The sequence below is a fragment of the Lissotriton helveticus genome, chromosome 12 (genome assembly GCF_964261635.1).
Source record: "Lissotriton helveticus chromosome 12, aLisHel1.1, whole genome shotgun sequence".
In the NCBI taxonomy this organism is placed as follows: Eukaryota; Metazoa; Chordata; class Amphibia; order Caudata; family Salamandridae; genus Lissotriton; species Lissotriton helveticus.
The window spans coordinates 872,898,125-872,921,592 of NC_136073.1; the positions used below are offsets into that span (position 1 = coordinate 872,898,125).

Consider the following 23,468-nt stretch of genomic DNA (forward strand, 5'->3'; position numbering starts at 1 on the left):
TACAAAGCGCTACACGAACAAGGACCTGCCACATCAACCATCGACTGAACTGCCATCTACCTGCAAGACACCTGCGCTCATCCTCACTAGCCCTTGCGCACACCCCCTGCACCTGTTGCAGCCACTGCAGGGGCCCCTCTAACTCTTATATTGTCAACAAGACTTGCTACGACCAGCCCCTCCATCTTCGAGCAGCTCCATCCCATGCGGACTTTAGAAAGAAACTCAAGACCTGGCCTTTTTTCGACAGAGACGTCACTCCCACAGCACCCAGAAACCCCTAGGGGTGACAGTGCTGAGCTATACAAATGCTAATTGATTGATTAGATTGATTACAGATAGGAAACTGGGTTACGGTACCTAGCATAAGTGTTTCTCCAGGTTCTTAATCTATTTGTAATAATAATTCTCAATTTGGCATCATTAGTCTTAATGGTGTAAGATGCGGGATGTAGAAAATATGGTAATTAAATGGGAACATTCTATCGTTCTGTGTGCTATACAGAAGATGATCATTTTAATGGGTCACTTATGGCGTCAATTTGTTCATGGTCCAAGTACCAATGCACCTGTACTAAAAACAAGTTTAATCATAAGAAAATCATACAAAATTATGAAAGGGGCTTTTTTAAATTCAAATGATTCATATGGTCTATAGGAATCCATTCAAATTAAATATTGTTACCTGGATTGAATCTCTCCAGTATGAGTTGTGAGTAACAGTGATACAGTCAAAACCATAATTGTCAGCCTGTAACCTGGACAGAGCGGATGTCTCATGCTAGGTGCCATATTGTGTGTATCAAATAGGTTTGAATGATTTGCCGTTCACACTAGTGGTTCCCAAAATGTTCAGAACCACAACTTACTTTTTAGAACAACTAACATTTGTGACCCACGTAGCTTTAATAGACATGAGGAAGCCGATTTGTTAATGTAACTAAAGCATTGTGTGGTAGCGCACTGTCATTCACAGACAGCACATTGTCCATTGAAATAATCATGCACAGACATACGGTTTTGCGTATAAAACTAAACAATAAACACAAACAATAATGTGTGGGCATTGGGTTTCTGTGCCACCAAGTAAAGCAATTTGATTTGTTTTGATCCTATTAAAAAAAAATTTCCATCACATTTCAGAATTACACAAAAAATGTGCTTCAGATGTTGCTTTCCAAACTGCTGAATGTGTACAGTTCATTTACAGGTATTTATATGTTGTTGTGTGTTACAAAAAACAGATTGTCACAGAATTCACTTTACTTTTGTTTCTCTGACAGTAAAGTGAGAGGAGTTCATATACACCAATCCTCATGTTTAAAAAAGTTGCAGTTTCTCAGAAGATGTCTGTCTTTGAAGTGCAGCAGAAGTGGCAAGATAAATACAGAATTTAAACCCATCTTTATTTTATTGCTTGGACTTTCGCGAACTGCCAAAACTAGGCTTGTGACCCTGCAGTGGGTCGTGACCCAGAGTTTGGGAAACATTGAATTATACCATTTGTATTAAAGGTACAGCTTCTTTGGTGTTTATATAAGATCTTAAGCAGTGGATTGGTTTAAGAAACTCATCTGAATTGAGCTAAAAACAATGGTTAAATTGATGAACAATAGTATGTGAGCATCCACGCAGGATATTGTGGTACATGTAGAAACTTGTGTGGGGGCACCTTTTTTATAAGGTTTTTGAGGGTAACAGGCATTAATGAAAAGAAGGTATGGATATAGTAGTGACCTGAATAGTTAGACGTTACCAGGGCCTTAGTAGTCAAAAAGTGTTTGATTTCCTTTGCTAAAGCTGTTTATTAGACTCTGATTTAAACCCAATGTAATGCCTTGTCCAACCACATGTAACTAGGCACTGATCATGTTCATAGATCTGTCAACAGAAATTGGCAACAGCAAAACCCAAATCAAAGTCTAAGAGAATATTTCACAGAAAACATTTATTGTCATCAATTCTGAATCTTTCTTGCCATGTAAAAAGGCTTTGCATCAAAAATCCTCAAGACCAATGTGTCATAAATAATATAGAAAAATGTTTAAAACACCTTATAAATATAATATGATACTAGCTTCCTTCTGGCACCCTGGTCTCAAAGTACTTCCTTCTCACAGGGGCGTAAGAGACTTGGGATTCGGTTTTTAAATAAGTTACAGTGCATTGATTTTATTAGAAACTATGGTTTTGACACATGTTGTCTTTCATTGATGTGTAGACTGCAGCACAGGGGCATCAGTGCAGGAGTTCATTCCAGTGTGGACATGTGCAACTGGGGTCGCTTCTCATTCGGCCTTCTTTGCCTTCCGCTTTCTGGTGCTTTCGTTGAGCTCCTCCTTGGACTTGGCGGCGGGCGGTGCTAGCGCGTGGGCACTGCTGTGGGAGCTGTCGTGGGAAGACCCATGGTCGTCATGGTGAAGGTCATCATGGCTCCAGCCAATGGAACCGAAGATGATGGGAGACACGAAGGCCTCGATGGGAGTGAAGGGCGAGGCGTGAGAGTGGGTGGCTGTCATGAAGATCTGAAATGAAACGGGAAATTGGTGAGCACAAAACACAAGCCGACCAAAAGATGAATGGGTGTATTTCCCCCACTGCAGTAATGGAGACAGGGACTTCTCGGCTTGGAGTGCCCACATATAGAAGAAGTTCTGATTATGCACTGAATAGAGAATCTGAGCCGTGGAATTTCAGGCGACTTTTAAAGAGTATTATATTACCCAGTGTATGTTTCATCTTTCCAAGTAGCAAAAAGAAGTATAAAGTTCCCCGGTAGGACTATGCAAATGGAGTGTGTGTATATAAAGTGTAGAGAGAGGTATTCAAGAGGGAGGGGGGATTCCCTCTTGGGAACTAAAACCCTCACACACCCAGCAAGCTAGGTGTCATGCTTCATCATATGGGTTCTGCTCCTTGTCAGACTGGCGCTGCAATGTCTGACGGGCACCCGCGAAGGGGCTCTTTATCGGGATCTTTTGTTCCAGCCATATGGTGCATGCGTGTGAGAGGGCAGGTGAATGTGTAGTTGTGAAAAAGTGGTGGTGAATTAAAAAAGGTGGGTTAGTCCACAAAGAACTTTAATGGTGTGGCTCGCTCCCTTGGTTAAAATGGTGGGAGGGGAGATATACGCCACGTAAGTTGGCGGCGAAATATCTACAACCCTCTATTTAGGTCGACATGTTTCTTGCAATTCAAGCAATTCCTCAGGACCTCAGTGCTCAGTACTACACAGTGAATTAAAATAAATTAATACAACCTTTAGTCTTAAGGTCAGTAGTGGTGCAGGCCAACTGGTCCTGCCTATAATGATGCAACCCTAAGTGTATCCCTAAGGTGCCCCGCAGTCTGCTCCTGTGGGACCTGCACAGATGAGTCAGGTACCCAAGCGGTGTGCGGTCTCTGCCTGCAAACCTACCCCTACGCGTAATCCGTGGTGGATCAGGGGCGATGTTTCATCTTTCCGCCATGTGGCATCTGGCATTCCTGCCACTCAGCCATCATGGCGGCCAGTAGGTCTGTAGAGGTACCCTTGTGTGCTCGTTCAGACAGACAGACATTGGAGTGCCCTGGATTTTCCCCTTGAACGTCCCTTAAGTGGTTGGAACTTCAAGTAAACCAAAGGAATTCAGTGGGGTCGTCTTGTCCTCTCAACACATTCCACGTCCTACTATCACCTGGCGATCATCATGTGGCTGTCTTTTGGTTTTCTGCACTGACTCTTACAGCATCCCCTTGCTTGTATTTCTTGTATTTCCAAGGGAAGGATATTAATAACAAGAATGTGGATTAAACTCAAACTTTTGCCTGGCTTGATACATCTTTTGTGACTTTGAATTATTTGAAACCAGATATGTGAGGTGCAGCCTCTGATTCTACTCAGCATTCTAACTGAGATGCCTTTCAAATCCTCTTCTTAATGCATTCTGGTAATTATAGTTTGTGGCTTTGCCAGCCACTGAGACATCATTAATCAAGTCCCATTGATTCTGTCACGATTCACTACCTGTGCTCTTGTGCCCACCACCAGGGGGCCAAATTGTGGGGCTTTCCAGTGTTCTAATATGCCTCCAGACACTCCCCTGTATGCCTATCCTGACTCTCAGGCATTTGGACATCATTTAAGAATTGTCATCCATTCCCAATCCATGCCGGGTTTGTGGAAGCCAGTCTGCTCATGCTGGAAACTCTATTACCTAGAATTCCCTGCTCTCTGCTTCGTCTACACCCCTGCAGGCCAAGGATGGGTAGAGGAATTCAGCTCACCTGTGGCTGGCTGCTGCTAGCCTCCTCACACCTGATGCATATGATTACTGTGAGCTCTTTTAAGCTCCAGCTCCCTTCAGGCCAAGGTTGGTCATTGTAGCTGTTTACCGGTGAGACCGATCCTTGTTTCCAGTGCTAACTGAGCTTTTGCTATTCTTGTTTCCTGAGCTTTAGTTATACCTTGTTCCTGACCTGCTGCTGTTTTCCTTGTTCCTGAACTAGCACTGCTTGCAGTGCTACCTTGTTTCCTGAGTTCCTGAGCTATAGTTATTCTTCCTGTTCCTGGGCTTCAGCTATTTCTTGTTCCTGATTTGCATTGCTCTTGACTCCTTGTTTCCTGAGCTGTAGCTAATTCCCTGTTCCTGAACTCGCACTGCCTGCAGTGCTACCTTGACTCATAAAGCCTTAGTAATTTCCTATTCCTGTACTGGCACTGCCTGCAGTGCTACCTAGACTCCTGAGCTTTAGCTCAATTCTTGTTCCTGCCCCAGCACTGCCTTCTATGCTACTTTGTTTTCTTGATTCCTTAACCTTCACTATTCTAGTATACCCTTGTAGCCTCCCCTTCTGTATATCCCTTTCCAGTCCCTGCCTTTCTTCCCATTTCCTTGGTTCCAGTTCTAGTTTGCTATCTTTCTATTCTGCTGTCTTGCTTCTGTTACCTTGTATGTTTGTTACCTGCTTTCTGCCAAGTGTGCCCTGTGATTTCCTTCCTTCCTTTCCTTTTAAGCACTCCTCCTTGCTAGCTCCTTGTCTATTGTGCTAGTGTTTAGTTCTACCCCCTTGCTGTTTCTGCCTTGCATGTTCCTGTTCGATCGCCAGGGTCCGTGGGCTCAGCTGACTACCTAGGTGGTGTTTCTTGTTCACTGTGTGTGTTGTCTTTGAGTTGCATTTATAATATCACCATAGGTATAAGCTCCACAGACCCTGCCTTTACATGCATATCCTATATGTGGGTATTTGCAGTCAGTATGTGTAACAGCAATAGTGGGTGAGAAACTTACTGAGCTTCAGTCTTACCGTGTGAAGCTCCTGAGTGCTTTATCCCACATTCCCCTTTATTGTTAATATTGTATTATATATATGTCTTGCACGTCTGTCCTGGGTGTAGTTAGTCTGAACCCTAAAATTACCTTGTGAGTGCCCTTCCTTTTTGAGTCTTACCCATCTTGTTCACTTATACAGGCTTCCCCTTTGGATCCCTTTTTCTCCTCTAACTCCCTGTATGATCCTGGGCAGCGCTGTTCTCCTCTTCCTGTGTACGTTTTCTACCCAGATCCCAGTCCTTGCCCAAGTCCCTGACTGTGTTCCCCACATAGTCCCGGACAGTCCCTGACAGATTCAACATTGTGGCATCAGGTACCATGAAGAGAGCTTTTGAAAAATATTTTGTAAGCGTTGTGAGGCCACAAAAGAAAATGGTTTGGAACCACAATATGTTATGGCATTTCCTTTGAATTTTAAGATTGGGCTTACAAAAGACAGATACTTCACTAAGTGGTAAAAATCACAAATTGTGGAGAATGTTTTGGGTTATATTAAAAACTAATGTAGGAATCTTGAAATAACTGCTTTGTATGGTAGATTATATTCAGTTCTAATAAAATGTCAGAACTTTATTTTTTCTTCACTTACACCAAAGGTATAAATGATTTTCGTTGTACCCAGTTTCAATAACACTACAGACCTCTTCTTTTAAATCATTTCTAAAAAAAAAATCACTATTTCGCTACGTATTTAGTTCTAATAAAACTATAGATTTTTCCTTTTTAGTCCCTTCTTCTAAAACTATTTAAAACCGTTTTTTAATTCTTATAAAACAATAGATTTTCTTTGTATTCTGTTCTTATAGAACGCCATCCCTTTTTTGTATTCTTTGTAAATAAAATATAAAACTCTTCATTCTATTCAGGTCTAATAAAACTACAAAAAAAAGTCTTTGTATTCAGTTCTAGTAAAACTATAAAACTTTCCTTTAATTCAGTTCTTATAAAACTATAGACATTTACTTTGTAATTATTTTCCTATGAAACAACAAAACTGAAATGTTACTGATTAATTCTAAAGTAAAGAGCATTTGTCATCTTGCTTAAACTTTCCACATCCCCCCTACCCCCGCCCACCCGCAAAAACGTCTCAAACTTTGGTCTTGTAGTGTTGTGCAGTATGCTTGACCAGAAGCTGCCGACACATACCTTGGAGGCGGCCATGAAGAGTGTGAAGAAGAAGATGAGGTTGGCTTTGGAGACGGGGAGCCAGTGGGTCTGCTGCATGGTGAAGAGGATGGCTCCGTAGAGACTTGCTTTGGTGGGGCTGCAAAGGAAGCGCGCTGCAGTTAGTTTCAGTAGAATACCACCCAACGGACTCATGAGGAGGCTAGCTGAGTAAAATGCATGGCAAAACTTGGAATAACTGGATCTTAAGTTTGAAGGTTGCTAGTGGAAGCCAAGTGGCTAGCAACTACCACATAACATGCCAATTCACTGGGACACTTGCTTGTCGGTATCCAGTCCCAAGCCAGTATAGTGAAATAAATCTTCCATGTTACAATAAATAATAACGCTTTGCCCCACAAATGATACTCAAAACCTTGAGTCAATCCAGGATTTAAAGTTTCCTATCGGCCAGTTTACAATTCACGCATCTTATTTGCACAAATGTTTTTTTTGTGTAAATTCGGGTTTTGTTTTCACAAATCATGAATTTACATTCAGTTCAGTATATTGTAAAAAACATTGGGTCTTCGAGGACTTTTAAAGTTCCCAAATCCAGTTCCTCATGTTCTGCAATCAAAATGTCAAATCAAAGTCCTACATTTTGGATCTCTCTAAATATTTTGATCACAGCGCTGAACAATCTTTAAAATTAATTGATGTGGTGCAGTTAGAGAGAAATGGGACCAAACTGAGCAACTGATTTGCTTGCATGCGTAATATTTCAGAATGCTGAACCATCCCACAGAATCACTGTAAATGGCTTTACAGATCATTTAATATACAAAAAAACTAAAAAGGAACCCAACATTAGACCAGCGGGAGCAAGATCCCTAACCAATTGCTAAATATGAGAAGATTTGGTTTCAATCACGCATTAAAATATTGTGCCCAGGATATTGACTACCAAAATACCTTTTAGGTAAGAATATAGAGGTAAAGGTAGGTTTACTATACTTATCCCGCATTTAAATCAAGTGACAGACCACAGTCTTGGCGATATGGATACTCCGTCGCCGTTGTGACGGAATATCGAAACCGCCAAGATATAAATCAGGCCATTCCTCTGTAAACTGTTTGATTTAATTGTTCTTTGAATTACTGTGCTCTTTATGAAGCACTGGGATGCCCTTAAGCTAATTTTAGTGGCACACAACACCAAAACATAAATGAAATACTTAATAAACTTCCTTACAAGGTCATGTGCATAACTTCATTTGTTTCTGGTTTCCAGACTCCCCGAATCAGCTGCTCGAAGTTAGACATCAATGCCACGCCGGAGCCTGTGAAAGAAGCAGAGAGTGAGACTTAAAGGCCAGTGTGAAGGGCTCCCCCCACCCCTCACGTGTCTTATAGATGAGCCCTAGCACATGCCTGATCCTACCTCATGAGTCAACAAGCAGCGCCGCATCCGACTGCATGAATCAGTGCAAAGCACCTCATCCTAGCTCACGAGTCAGCAAGCAGCACCTCATCCAACTGTATGGACCAGTGCAAAGCGCCTCATTCTACCTCATGAGTCAACAAGCAGCGCCTCACCCGACTTTATAAAGAAACGCCTCATCCTACCAATGCATGGACCCCTTCAAATCTCATGAGCCAATGCATGGACCCGTTCTAATCTCATGATCCAAAGCATGGACCCGTTCTAATCTCATGATCCAAAGCATGGACCCGTTCTAATCTCATGATCCAAAGCATGGACCCGTTCTAATCTCATGAGCCAATGCATGGACCCATTCTAATCTCATGAGCCAAAGCATGGACCCTTTCTTTCTAATCTCATGAGCCAAAGCATGGACCCTTTCTTTCTAATCTCATGAGCCAAAACATGGACCCTTTCTTTCTAATCTCATGAGCCAAAGCATGGACCCTTTCTTTCTAATCTCATGAGCCAAAGCATGGACCCTTTCTTTCTAATCTCATGAGCCAATGCATGGACCCCTTCAAATCTCAAGAGCCAAAGCATGGACCCGTTCTAATCTCATGAACCAAAGCATGGACCCATTCTAATCTCATGAGCCAATGCATGGACCCGTTCTAATCTCATGAACCAAAGCATGGACCCATTCTAATCTCATGAGCCAATGCATGGACCCGTTCTAATCTCATGAGCCAATGCAAGGACCCGTTCTAATCTCATGAGCCAATGCATGGACCCGTTCTAATCTCATGAGCCAATGCATGGACCCGTTCTAATCTCATGAGCCAATGCATGGACCCGTTCTAATCTCATGAGCCAAAGCATGGACCCTTTCTAATCTCATGAGCCAATGCATGGACCCATTTTAATATCATAAGCCAATGCATGGACCCGTTCTAATCTCATGAGCCAATGCATGGACCCGTTCTAATCTCATGAGCCAAAGCATGGACCCGTTCTAATCTCATGAGCCAAAGCATGGACCCTTTCTAATCTCATGATCCAAAGCATGGACCCGTTCTAATCTCATGATCCAAAGCATGGACCCGTTCTAATCTCATGAGCCAATGCATGGACCCATTCTAATCTCATGAGCCAAAGCATGGACCCTTTCTTTCTAATCTCATGAGCCAAAGCATGGACCCTTTCTTTCTAATCTCATGAGCCAAAGCATGGACCCTTTCTTTCTAATCTCATGAGCCAAAGCATGGACCCTTTCTTTCTAATCTCATGAGCCAAAGCATGGACCCTTTCTTTCTAATCTCATGAGCCAATGCATGGACCCCTTCAAATCTCAAGAGCCAAAGCATGGACCCGTTCTAATCTCATGAACCAAAGCATGGACCCATTCTAATCTCATGAGCCAATGCATGGACCCGTTCTAATCTCATGAACCAAAGCATGGACCCATTCTAATCTCATGAGCCAATGCATGGACCCGTTCTAATCTCATGAGCCAATGCAAGGACCCGTTCTAATCTCATGAGCCAATGCATGGACCCGTTCTAATCTCATGAGCCAATGCATGGACCCGTTCTAATCTCATGAGCCAATGCATGGACCCGTTCTAATCTCATGAGCCAAAGCATGGACCCTTTCTAATCTCATGAGCCAATGCATGGACCCATTTTAATATCATAAGCCAATGCATGGACCCGTTCTAATCTCATGAGCCAATGCATGGACCCGTTCTAATCTCATGAGCCAAAGCATGGACCCGTTCTAATCTCATGAGCCAAAGCATGGACCCTTTCTAATCTCATGAGCCAATGCATGGACCCATTCTAATTTCATGAGCCAATGCATGGACCCATTTTAATCTCATGAGCCAATGCATGGACCCATTTTAATCTCATGAGCCAAAGCATGGACCCTTTCTAATCTCATGAGCCAATGCATGGACCCATTTTAATCTCATGAGCCAATGCATGGACCCATTCTAATCTCATGAGCCAATGCATGGACCCGTTCTAATCTCATGAGCCTAAGAATGGACCCACTCTAATCTCATGAACCAAAGTATGCACCCATTCTAATCTCATGAGCTAATGCATGGACCCGTTCTAATCTCATGAGCCAATGCATGGACCCGTTCTAATCTCATGAGCCAATGCATGGACCCCTGCAAATCTCAAGAGCCAAATCATGGACCCGTTCTAATCTCATGAACCAAAGCATGGACCCATTATAATCTCATTAGCCAATACTTAGAATCTAATTCCAGTTTCCTGAGTATACTGACTGACTGTACCATCTTCCTATGTAACGAGTTAATGCATAGCACCTCTTTATCTCATGAGCCACTGCACAGCACTCATGAGCCAATGCATAAAAATCACTCCCAATCTTAAAAGCCAACTCACACCGCTATCTTGCGATCTCACTGGCCAAATCACCGGGCCCATATCAATTGCATAAACCCAGTACAATATTTTGAGCCAACAGAGAGCGCCTCTTCCAAACTCATCGGCCAACATACAGCGCACCTCCTTCCTTTTGGATGGGAGGGATCAAGAAGGGCAACGTAACCTGAAAGGCGCCCCAGTTACCTTTGACCCATCCGGTGAGGACCATGATGAACCAGCCGTGGTGGTAGTGATGGTGAGCATGGTGAATGCCGACAGCGATCTTGCGCACTCGGACCACTTCCTTCAAGGCCACAAAGATGAGTTTCACTGGCATGAAACTCACACACTTGTAGAAGAGGTTCAGGGGGCAGAAGAAAATCAGGTACCTGCAAAGGCGGGAAGAGAACATATGCTGTTCACAAGGAGTCCACCTGGTGACAATGTTGAGCCGTAAACGACACAGAATGGCTGGTGCAGGCTTCAGGCGACAAGCCCAAAGGCACTGCAGAAACACACTTCTTATCTCTCTTACCACCTCGCTTAATTTTAAATAGCGCGCTATTGCCCTGTGTTTTTTTTTCTCCACAGCAAAATATTTTTCCCTAGAAGAAATCCTTTGCCCAAACAAGCCCACCTGTTTTGGGAGCCTCTCATCCCATTCCCACCTTGAAAACAAACTTATTCCTGCCATTGACAGAAGTAAATCTTAGAAGGCTTTAGATTGTTATGTGGTTCTGAGAGAGCTGGGGAGTTGTTTATGAAAACCCACAAACACTTGAATTTGTGAGAACATTTTCCATTAAATCCCTGCCACGGATGGCCACTTACTGTCCTTTCAAGAAGACACCTTCATGTGTAATATTGGGTGCAAATTCACATTTAGTGAATTTTCACAGTGAGTTTGCACTTCCTATTTTTTAGGGATTTACAAAGATCCCTAGGACTATGCATGGATTTCTACTTAGGTCTTGTGTTTCCTTGTGTCCCCTATTACTCCAGGAAGCGGACAATCTGTCGGTTTATACCTGCTAGTAATGTGCATTTGAGCAAGGTTTTTTTGTTTCACTTTTTGTGCAGGCAAACCATTTTCCCAGTGGAAAAACACCTTCCCCTATATTCCTATGAAATACTGGGGTTTCCCTTCCCTATCGGACCCTTGAAAAACACTTACCACTGCCTTTCACAGAAGTAGTTTTATCAGTGTTTCCTGAGTTGTAAATGTCTGTAGATCCTTAATTGCCCAACCAGAAGCTGGAAATTTACACACACTATTCAATTTTTGAGCAAATAAGTTCCATTTATGTTCTCAACAAAATAAATTGTAAATGAGAGCTCCAATTTTGTTGCTGGAGGCCCAGCTCTAGAGGTGCTTGCTTTATAGCCAGGAGCACTGAAATTATGCGATTCTGTGGTTGCTGCAATTTCCATATAATTATGGATTTGCTGCACTTGCCACATGCTGCATCATTTGAATATTTTGACACAAAAACGTATTTTTAGTTCAGATGGATCAAAAGTGCATAAAAACCATGCTGCACATGTTGTCGCGCAGTGGCAGGCCATCTGCACTGGTTACCTGGCAACATTTGGGTTGCGGACTGCTTTAAGTGTTAAACTGTAACATGTCATTTGTTTTTTGTAGGTTCTGTGACATATCAATGTCTTAAATCACTTAAAGAAATGAGGTTTCCCTAATACCTCAAGAAGCAGAACCAAATGAAAACCAAACACTGGGGCCACGTTCAGCAAAATCAGTCATTATATCTGCCAAATGGTACAGCATCCGTGCTTAATTTGAGCCACAGGTTTCTGGTGCACGTCACTAGCACTGAATTGTCAACACCAGCACTTTTGACAGTCTGCCACAAGGTGGCGCTGTCTGGCTAATTTAGAGATGACCACAACAACAGTTAATTATTAATTCAATATATGTTAAAATGACTATTACCTGCCACCCAAGCCATTCTTATTGCTTTGGGGGTCTGAAATAGTCCGAATTGTCACACTTGTAGGCGTGTGATGGTTAGGAGTTGTGTTGGGGCTGTCATTGGCAGCGCTGGCGGGGGCAATGTGTGTTGCAAGCTGCAGTGGCCTCCTGATAAGAGCCCTGTCACTTATTCTTTTACAAATGAAGCACTGAGAAGCCCCAGAGGCAACATTTCTGATGTAAGATGTACTCACCAGACTGCAGAGGCCAGCAGCACATGGGAGTTGTTGCTGAAGTAGTCAATGGGCGATTCGCCAAGCAGTATGTCGGCTAAGATGTAACTGCCGAAGCAGTACAGCATGGCGCAAAGCCAGGACGCGACCGGGCTCCGCCGGGACAACTCCACTGCGCCTGGGAAAAAAAACAGAAAAACTGCTTGAGTTTCTCAGGTACATAGGAATGTATAGACTGGAAGTACCTGGAGACCAGTTTTACTACTTACATGCATAGTATCTACACTAGTCCGCGTTTTTCACATTTTTCCAATTACATAGTTCTACGACCATTGCACCTTTTGCTTTATGGTGCATAAAGGTAAGTTATGCAGAACATGTTTAACACAGCCACACCTTAACATACCTATGTAAAAGAAAGCAAATTTGCTGTTTTACTATATGGCGCAATGGCTGGTTGTTTCACACACATGCAGAAACACATCCTGGGTAGCAGGCTATACTTATAACGTCCTAACTTCTGAAGTCTGGCAATACAAATGTGTGTACTTATGAAAAAGGCCTTGAGGCCTTTGCCTGCACTGACGTAGTTGTAACACTATAAATCATTCCTGAGGCGGACGGAAATAACCCAGTACTATAATCAGGTGAAGCAAGGCTGTGTATTTTCTGGTAATGCACGTCCAATAAGAAACCAGTAGGTGGGTAACAGACAGGCCCCTCCCCTTTATGTGCCTAGAGGCCTTATCCATTTCTAAGCTCTTGTAAAGTGTCAATATCTCTTGCACACCTCTGGAGTTCTAGTAATTTCACCCATATGAACATTCCAGGACGCCCCAGAAAACCTATATATATATAATACACGTGGGCCTCCCGTGTACAGAGGTTTAGATAATGTGCAGATTTTAACAGGGGTCTGCATATGATCAAAATGCTTATCAACATTTTTTGTTTTTACAGAGAAACATATTTTTCTGCACTACAATCTTCACTTGTACCTTGTGTTTTTAAAATGTTCCATGTTCAGTCATGGAATGTATTGTTTTTTTTAAGTCTCATCAAAGTATGCTGCTCAATTAATGTTTAATTCTGTAGATGTTTTACTTATTTTTTAATTCTGCAGAGGTTGAAAGATGTGCCATGCTGCACAAAAACTATTTTAGTTTTCCTTCTATCAGTTTCGTACTGTATTTTAATAACATTCAATTAAAATTATTTACAATTGCTCTGTACTTTACGATGCTTTGTGGATATAATATTCCGAAATAAATATAATGAATGATAAAAATCGCTTTATTGACAAAATCCTCATAAGCAAAATAAAGAAAAATATTGCTTCTTGTGGGAACCAATGCTTTTTGGAAACAGCCTAGGTGCCACATTTTGCAGTTATTAACTGTTCAATCCATTGCAGCACTATGTATCAAGCCGTGAAAAATTACGGTCACTGGGGCATATGTACAAGGAAATTGTGCAGCGCGGCACTGTGGCAAATTGTGCATCAGTGCGCTGCACCATTTCCAAAATGCAGCGATACGCCATATTTACAAGAATACTATGCACCCCTGTGTTTTCTCTAGCGCTACCACTAAAAATAGCTGCCTAGCACCAACTCAGACACGTTTGCGCCATAGTGCAAGGGTGCATGTGTCGCAGGAATGATTGGTTATGTGCAGGAAGGTGTCCCATCCTGCATATAAACAACGAATAATGGCAATTTGCTAATTCTATGTAATATTAGCGATTTGCTACTTCGATGTGTGCTGCATTCTGCACCACCCCCTTTTCTGTATCGTTTTTGGCCACTATAGGTGTGGCAGGGTATACTCAGACATGAGTCCCTTGCTCACTGCTCCATCAGGATTCAAGCAAGCCGGGCCGACGAGGCTGAAATGCCAGAAACCGGTCCCCGGTAGCTTGTCTCCTTTCTGGTGAAGAATTGGCTTGGTAGTTTGGTCTGCCCTGTTCCCATGATGCACTGGGCCAGGGACAGACTAATTTGCATATAGCCAGGTTCTGAGCTGGGATGGGGCAGTGAGCTAAATAACGGTGATGGATCAAGCCCTGATCTTTGGACTGGGTAAGAGTGGTCTGCTTAATTCAGACACTCTGTTCATCACCACCCCCTTTTCTGAATCGTTTTTGGCCACTATAGGTGTGGCAGGGTATACTCAGACATGAGTCCCTTGCTCACTGCTCCATCAGGATTCAAGCAAGCCGGGCCGACGAGGCTGAAATGCCAGAAACCGGTCCCCGGTAGCTTGTCTCCTTTCTGGTGAAGAATTGGCTTGGTAGTTTGGTCTGCCCTGTTCCCATGATGCACTGGGCCAGGGACAGACTAATTTGCATATAGCCAGGTTCTGAGCTGGGATGGGGCAGTGAGATAAATAACGGTGATGGATCAAGCCCTGATCTTTGGACTGGGTAAGAGTGGTCTGCTTAATTCAGACACTCTGTTCATCACCACCACCCCCTTTTCTGTATAGCATTCTGCAGCACACATCAAAGTAGCAAATTGCCATTATTTTTTTTTTTTAAATTGTTTAACCCCTTCGATGCTTATGACGGAACGGTTCCGTCATCAGCGTCGGTTGAGCTGTGCTGATGACGGAACCGTTCCGTCGTGACCACACCCGTTTTTTAGAACCTTTAGCACAGCGCGAAAATTCGCGCTGCGCTGAAGGTGTTACATTTTTTTATTGGTATTTTTCATATTTCCAAACAACATGAACAGTGCATTATCATCCTCCACGGCACCAACAAAGTTATGCAGAACAGCATGCAATCCGGGTTATTAACAGGTGAGTTAAAGGATGAGCTGCTGGTGATAGTACTTGGAGGATTGCCCTTGCAAAGACTGCGGCACTACCATGTCAGACATAGTGACATATTACATCTTAGCTATATTAGCCACGGTGCGTTACTGTGAGTGAGGGATACAACAAAATTAGGACAAAGTAACCAAAGGAGGGATAGGGTAATCCCCTGAGACCCGGCGCCGCGTGGGTTAAAAAGGGGGGGAGGGGAGGGAGTGACGGCCCTGCTAGGGCCGAGTGACAGCATCTCCGTAATGTGGAATCATATGTTAGTAAGTGAGGCCAGTTCTGTGTGTGTGTGTGTGGGTGTGTACTACCAATTGCTAACCGCACAGCCGCGGCCCGTGGAGGGGGTTTTGGTGGGGCAGAGAGGCGGGGTGGGGGGTGCTAAAAACCGGAGTATGCATAATTGAAGGTAAGTAAACAATTTAATTAATAAAACGAATTTCGTAGCGCACCCTGCATCACATTTTGCGATGCAGTGCGCTCTACGAAATTCGTTTTATTAATTAAATTGTTTACTTACCTTCAATTATCCATACTTCGGTTTTTAGCACCCCCCACCCTGCCCCTCGCTCGCCCCGCCTCTCCGCCCCACCGAAACTCCCTCCACGGGCCGTGGCTGTAAGCGCAGCGTTCTCGATCTTGCTCCCCGTCCTGGGGCCCATGCAAATCGCCATTATTCACGGCTTGTTTTTGTGCATTAAGGGACATCTTCAGGCACAAAAACAGGGGCACAAAAACATTCATCAATGGTGTTTTGCTCTTTCTATGTGTGCTGCAAAATGCAGCTATTCTACCAGCAAAAAGGTAAAGGAAATAAGTTCTTAGCACAGTAAATCCCGAGCAGGCCTTTTTATGAATTTACCATATTCTGGTTGTCCTTAGCATTTTAACACTGTCTATATAATATCACTATGTAAATCTGCTACGGTCCCTACAGAGATCTAAAATTTCCCGCAGATGGAAGATATGCTGAGAGTCTACTCTGCATTATTGCAATCTATAGGATAAGCTCTTATTTTGAATTTACATATAGTAAAGTACCATTTAATTATCTGATTTTAGAAGGGATCTCCTGTTCCTAATTTCTCAGGTTAGAAGATATGAACAGGCCGAGGGTTAATCTCTGCCAGCAGGTGTGAGCCAAGATTGGCATCGACAGGGGATGGTGAGCTCGGCTTTTTTTTGGTCCTCAGGACGTCGCGGGTTAGAGGAGGAACAGATCCTCCCTGTCATGGTCTAAAAATGGAACCCGCCACACGTACCGCTACGCAGTGCCGCATTGGCCCTTAGTGACCTGCAGACCTCTTGCCACCTGCTCCCTTCACTCACCCCATGGACAACTGGTGGACCGACACACGGACAAGGCCTCGTGTCCAAGCAGCCTTACATCATCAACGCCTACCTCGCATTGATGTCTAAAGACTCTCAACCACACAGCGACCCATCCCTTGGAAAGAGGAGCCCGCGCCTTAGGAAACGATTCGTTAGATTAGGTATGGTAATGCTTTATTCTAGAAAAGGCTCGCGAAACCAGTTCCTGACAATCAAAGGCCTTCTAACACAACACGATGACCAAAACCCTAAATGTTGCAGTTTTACAACACCAAGACACCCTGCTAGTCACCACAGACCGTAAAAGCAAAGACTATGCCAAGGGACATTCAAAGCATATTATTATTCCAGTTCATTTCTCAGAGACGGTGTTTACTAGATCAAGTTTCTGTTTCTGTAACATCATTTCTAAAGGAGGAAAAGCGACCATGGTTATATCAACTTTTAGAATATCGACTATGCTACATATTCAGGGAAGTACCTGCACTTATCTTGGTAATTCAGTACATGCAGAGCTAGTAACAGTATTTATATACCTGCCTTAAAAATGTAGTAGTGGGTCAATGGTATTGCAAGTCGATATCCTTCTTTTGATATTGTGGTAATGCACCAATTTTATGCTTCATCAATTATCTTTATTGTGATGCTATTGTATCGTCTTGCTGCTTTAATGCGCGTAGTAGTAATGGTTAATTCTGTTTGTCCATTGCCATGTAGTTATTTTATGCCACTGTTTTGCACGTAACAAATAATAAACACATATAAATATACAGATGTTGTCATCTAATTAATGGGTGTATTTATTGCCCGGTTCAATGCCCTCTCATGTAACGACCTCTTAAGAGTTAGAAGCTTTTGACTTGCAGGTAACGCTCATCTTTGCAGTGGGCACTCAACCCACTGTGCTATCTTATTGACTACTCCAGTTGTCAGTTGCCACTCGTCTTTCAGCTGAAGACAGATACCTGGTGCCTCGACTATTGGCTATGTCACTCATAACACTTGAGTAAGAAGCCAATGTGGCTCTATTTGGCTAATTGACTCTGTAGAGGCGTTCTGTGACAAACAACAGTATTTCTCTATTACATTCAGTAGTTCAATCATCATTGGCTTGTATTCTAGTGCCCAGAAGCCCTCTTTTTGGTAAGTTTAACACTTTACAAGACACCAAGTAATAATGATGTTCTACTGCACTATCACAACACTAGCACAGAAGTCACATCCCTACTGTAGTAAACACCAGCACAGTAAGCCGCATTCCATCTTCTATCACACACCAGCACAGTAAGACTCCTTCCATACTTTACTAAACACCGGCACAGTAAGACTCATTCAATACCTTACTAAGCACCAGCACAGTAAGACTCATTCAATACTTTACTAAGCACCAGCACAGTAAGTCTCATTCCACACTTTACTAAACACCAGCACAGTAAGACTCATTTAATACCTTACAAAGCACCAGCACAGTAAGACTCATTCAATACTTTACTAAGCACCAGCACAGTAAGTCTCATTCCACACTTTACTAAACACCAGCACAGTAAGACTCATTCAATACTTTACTAAACACCAGCACAGTAAGACTCATTCAATACTTAACTAAACACCAGCACAGTAAGACTCATTCAATACTTTACTAAGCACCAGCAGAGTAAGACTCATTTAATACTTTACTAAACACCAACACAGTAAGACTCATGCCATACTTTACTAAGCAGAGATATCAATATAGGACTAGCTATGTTGTGTTAGAGGAAACTCAGAAGGTATATCTGTAGGCAAACCCTTAGGTTTGGTCATGAAGCCCTCACACACCAACCTAGTTGGTGTCATGCTTCATCATCGGGCCCACCACAGTGACACCGAATGTGTCCCGGGTGTGCTGCGACTCCAGATTACTGAGGAGCTGGTATTCTTACTGAGTGTGCAGTGTTGGTGAGAATGAAGATGAAAGGTTTTAAAAGCTATACAGGTGGTCCCAGTTCCCGAGGGTAAGAGGTAAATTTAATACCTGGGCCCCTGTTAGCAAGATAAAAAGGCTGTGGACGATGTGGAGTATATTAGGGGCTCCTACGTCCTTGTGGTCTACATGTTTCAGCCAGGCCTTTTGATTAAAACTGGCTTTCCTCAGGACCAAATGAGTATGTGTGGGTGAAAATAAACTATATTAAGTGAAAGTGTGTGGTAAAAAAGTGTTGCACTCGCTAAGGTGCCGTACGTGTAAGAGGGGGATTCCCTCTGCTTTACTGTACATAAAACACAAAGACAGTACAGACATACAAAAAGAGTCATTGAGAATGGTATTAACCAAAACACAACAAATAGCCGGCTTCTGGTGTGCGTGAGCGACCTAGAGCGGCAAGTAACAATGCCATGAGTGTGCCATGGCTAAGGTGAACTATGGCGGTTAAATATTAAACGCAGTGGCAGTGGTGGGCTACACAGCGAAACAGGCATAGCGTGAGGTACAGGTAAGTATGGTACATAATTCCTCACACTTGCTACTTGCTGTTAAAGCCTCATGGGTCACTTGGCAGGGAGGGAAAGAAGATCCTAAATGTTTGTAGAGGATTACAGTTAGGATAGTACCTGTGGAGAGAAATTGTTGCTTACCCAGAGCGTTGTGCAGAGATCAAGCTTACTCACGGTATTTCCGATCAGCGGTTCCTGCGACCTATCGTCCTGCTCCAGTGTCCCGAATGAGCTTTGCCAGAGTCAGGTATGGGCTTAAATAGCCGGTTTGATTGTTATCACCTGGAGAGGGGAGAGGGCGCGGTCGCGTTTCCTTTTTAGAGCGCGGGCGCTGGGAGCTAGCGGTCTGCGCGTTGCGCATGCGCGATGTGAGGTTTCCAGCGCATGCGTGGTAGAGGTGTGTGCGAGCGCTATCCATTCGCGCATGCGCCATGGTACCAGGACTAGGTTAGCATTGGTAGTGGCATGTGCGCGCGAGTGCGTGCGCAACTGGGGCAAAAAAAGGAAAAGAAGCCCGTGTGGGTCTTTTAAGGTTTAAAAAGCAACAACAGCGATTGCAAGGTATATAGGCAAAGAAGGCAATTACAGAGTAGGGACAGATCACGAGTCTGAGCGCAGACAGGGATACTGACCAATACTTTACATAGGAGTGTTTATCTCGCCAGAGCATTCCACGGGATGGAATCATTGAGCCCCTCTATATGGGTAGAAAGGCGATAAATCCAGCGTTGCTCTTTGGTGAGCAGAGTCTTCTCATCACAAGCTGAAAGTGCGAATTGTTCGATGACCGTCCAGGTGAAATCATTCGGGGTGTGATTTTGCACGATGAAGTGCTGGGTCAGTTTGCTGATGTTTTTACCACAGCGCATGGTGCTCCTGTGTTCAGTCATCCTGGTTCTAACCTTCCTGGTCGTCATGCCTATGTATCTCAAGCCACAGCGACAGGTGATTAGGTATACTAGGTTAGATGAATTACAGTTCGTGAATTGTCGTTGTGTCCAGGTTTTACCATCTTCCAACGACAATGTTTTGGAAGGGGTAGTCAGGTGGCAGACGCTACAGTTGTAACATGGTTGGTGGCCTGTTAGTTCTGGTAGGCCCCAAGTGTTTAAAATTGTATGGCCGGTTTGCTGTGTTTTTCTGGGTCTCGTGGTTACCAGCTGATCCTTCAGATTTTGTGCTCTTTTGTAAGCAAAGCGGGGGAGGTCCCAGTTCCTCGCGCCTGAATTGATGATCTTCCAATTTTTGCGAATTATGCTGGAGACCTGATTGGAGGCGGTGTTATAGGTGGTGACACACGTCATGATGGGTGTTTCTGGTGGTCTGACCACGGTCTCAAGAAGGGCCTCCCTGTTTTGGTTGCGTGCTCGTTTACAGGATTTTGTGATGATTCTGGATGGGTAGCCACGGTCTCCCAACTTGTGGACCAAGGCTTTGGACTGGTGTTTGAAGTCATGGAGGTTGCTGCAGTTCCGGCGAATGCGCAGGAACTGTCCAAATGGCAGGTTCTCTCTCAAAGGTCTGGGGTGGAAACTATCAAAGCGCAACAACGAGTTCCTGGAAGTCGGTTTGTAATGAGTCGTTGTGGTCAGACCCCCCTGATCAGCTTTTATGTTGAGGTCCAGAAACGCCAGTTCAGTAGAACTGCTAGTGCAGGTGAACTTTAGAAAGGGATCAAGGCTATTGATCCAGGTGAGAAAATCTTTCAATGTCTCCTCATTGCCTTCCCAGACAATGAGGATATCGTCAATATATCGACGCCAAATTGTTATATTTGCTGAGTAGGGGTTCGTGGGGGCTTCGATATTTGTCTGCTCAAAGTGGTGGACATATAGCCCCGCCACGCTCGGCGCAAAGACACTGCCCATCGAGGTACCATTCGTTTGTAAGAAGAATGTATCTTCGTATTGGAAATAGTTCTCTTTTAATGCCAGCGTGGCGCAATCCAAGATGAAGTGACGGGGTGTACGATGTTGCCAGTCAATCTCCATCAAGACATCATGGAGTACCTTCAGTGTGGCATCCTGAGGGAGGCTCGTATATAGGCTCTCCACGTCCAATCCCACCAGGAGGTGTTTGTCTCTATCGAAACTGACATCCTTGATGATGTTAAGGAGGTGCTTCGTGTCTTTGACGTAGGATGGAGTTTTCTGAACCAATGGGTTGAGGTAGTGATCGCAGAACCGTGATAACGGTTCTAGGAGGGACTTTATCCCTGACACTATGGGTCTGCCCGGTGGTGGGGTGACCCCTTTATGCACCTTGGGCATGATGTAAAAGTAGGGTACTTTTGCATCACGTGTGTTGAGATACTCAGCTTCTTGCTTTGAGATGTATTCTGCGTCAGAAGCCTCCTGTACTAGTTCTGTGATCTTTTTTTGTAGATCTTTGGATGGGTCTCTCAGTAATTTTCTATAGTTACGAGTGTCGCTTAATAGTCTGCGGCATTCGGTGTCGTAGTCGATTTTGTTCATGATGACTATCCCTCCACCTTTATCTGCTGGTTTGATGATGCGGGTAGGGTCATTTTGGAGTTTTTTGATGATCTCCCTATCTTGAAAAGACAGATTGTTGAAATGGTTTTTAAAGGTGGAGGGATAGTCATCATGAACAAAATCGACTACGACACCGAATGCCGTCGTAACTATAGAAAATTACTGAGAGACCCATCCAAAGATCTACAAAAAAAGATCACAGAACTAGTACAGGAGGCTTCTGACGCAGAATACATCTCAAAGCAAGAAGCTGAGTATCTCAACACACGTGATGCAAAAGTACCCTACTTTTACATCATGCCCAAGGTGCATAAAGGGGTCACCCCACCACCGGGCAGACCCATAGTGTCAGGGATAAAGTCCCTCCTAGAACCGTTATCACGGTTCTGCGATCACTACCTCAACCCATTGGTTCAGAAAACTCCATCCTACGTCAAAGACACGAAGCACCTCCTTAACATCATCAAGGATGTCAGTTTCGATAGAGACAAACACCTCCTGGTGGGATTGGACGTGGAGAGCCTATATACGAGCCTCCCTCAGGATGCCACACTGAAGGTACTCCATGATGTCTTGATGGAGATTGACTGGCAACATCGTACACCCCGTCACTTCATCTTGGATTGCGCCACGCTGGCATTAAAAGAGAACTATTTCCAATACGAAGATACATTCTTCTTACAAACGAATGGTACCTCGATGGGCAGTGTCTTTGCGCCGAGCGTGGCGGGGCTATATGTCCACCACTTTGAGCAGACAAATATCGAAGCCCCCACGAACCCCTACTCAGCAAATATAACAATTTGGCGTCGATATATTGACGATATCCTCATTGTCTGGGAAGGCAATGAGGAGACATTGAAAGATTTTCTCACCTGGATCAATAGCCTTGATCCCTTTCTAAAGTTCACCTGCACTAGCAGTTCTACTGAACTGGCGTTTCTGGACCTCAACATAAAAGCTGATCAGGGGGGTCTGACCACAACGACTCATTACAAACCGACTTCCAGGAACTCGTTGTTGCGCTTTGATAGTTTCCACCCCAGACCTTTGAGAGAGAACCTGCCATTTGGACAGTTCCTGCGCATTCGCCGGAACTGCAGCAACCTCCATGACTTCAAACACCAGTCCAAAGCCTTGGTCCACAAGTTGGGAGACCGTGGCTACCCATCCAGAATCATCACAAAATCCTGTAAACGAGCACGCAACCAAAACAGGGAGGCCCTTCTTGAGACCGTGGTCAGACCACCAGAAACACCCATCATGACGTGTGTCACCACCTATAACACCGCCTCCAATCAGGTCTCCAGCATAATTCGCAAAAATTGGAAGATCATCAATTCAGGCGCGAGGAACTGGGACCTCCCCCGCTTTGCTTACAAAAGAGCACAAAATCTGAAGGATCAGCTGGTAACCACGAGACCCAGAAAAACACAGCAAACCGGCCATACAATTTTAAACACTTGGGGCCTACCAGAACTAACAGGCCACCAACCATGTTACAACTGTAGCGTCTGCCACCTGACTACCCCTTCCAAAACATTGTCGTTGGAAGATGGTAAAACCTGGACACAACGACAATTCACGAACTGTAATTCATCTAACCTAGTATACCTAATCACCTGTCGCTGTGGCTTGAGATACATAGGCATGACGACCAGGAAGGTTAGAACCAGGATGACTGAACACAGGAGCACCATGCGCTGTGGTAAAAACATCAGCAAACTGACCCAGCACTTCATCGTGCAAAATCACACCCCGAATGATTTCACCTGGACGGTCATCGAACAATTCGCACTTTCAGCTTGTGATGAGAAGACTCTGCTCACCAAAGAGCAACGCTGGATTTATCGCCTTTCTACCCATATAGAGGGGCTCAATGATTCCATCCCGTGGAATGCTCTGGCGAGATAAACACTCCTATGTAAAGTATT

General features: G+C 44.0%; 1 protein-coding gene across 1 annotated transcript in view; it reads right to left on the bottom strand.

Moving 5' to 3' along the window:
* Positions 1-1,929: 1,929 nt before the first annotated feature.
* Positions 1,930-23,468, bottom strand: part of TMEM38A (transmembrane protein 38A) — a 58,784-nt gene continuing 37,245 nt past the window's right edge. The window contains exons 2-6 of the mRNA XM_078671306.1: positions 12,432-12,588; positions 10,452-10,636; positions 7,675-7,762; positions 6,462-6,579; positions 1,930-2,525 (exon numbers count right to left, since the gene is read on the bottom strand). Coding sequence (XP_078527432.1) covers positions 2,289-2,525; positions 6,462-6,579; positions 7,675-7,762; positions 10,452-10,636; positions 12,432-12,588 — 785 coding nt within the window. The 3' untranslated portion in view covers positions 1,930-2,288. The remainder of the gene's footprint in view (positions 2,526-6,461; positions 6,580-7,674; positions 7,763-10,451; positions 10,637-12,431; positions 12,589-23,468) is intronic.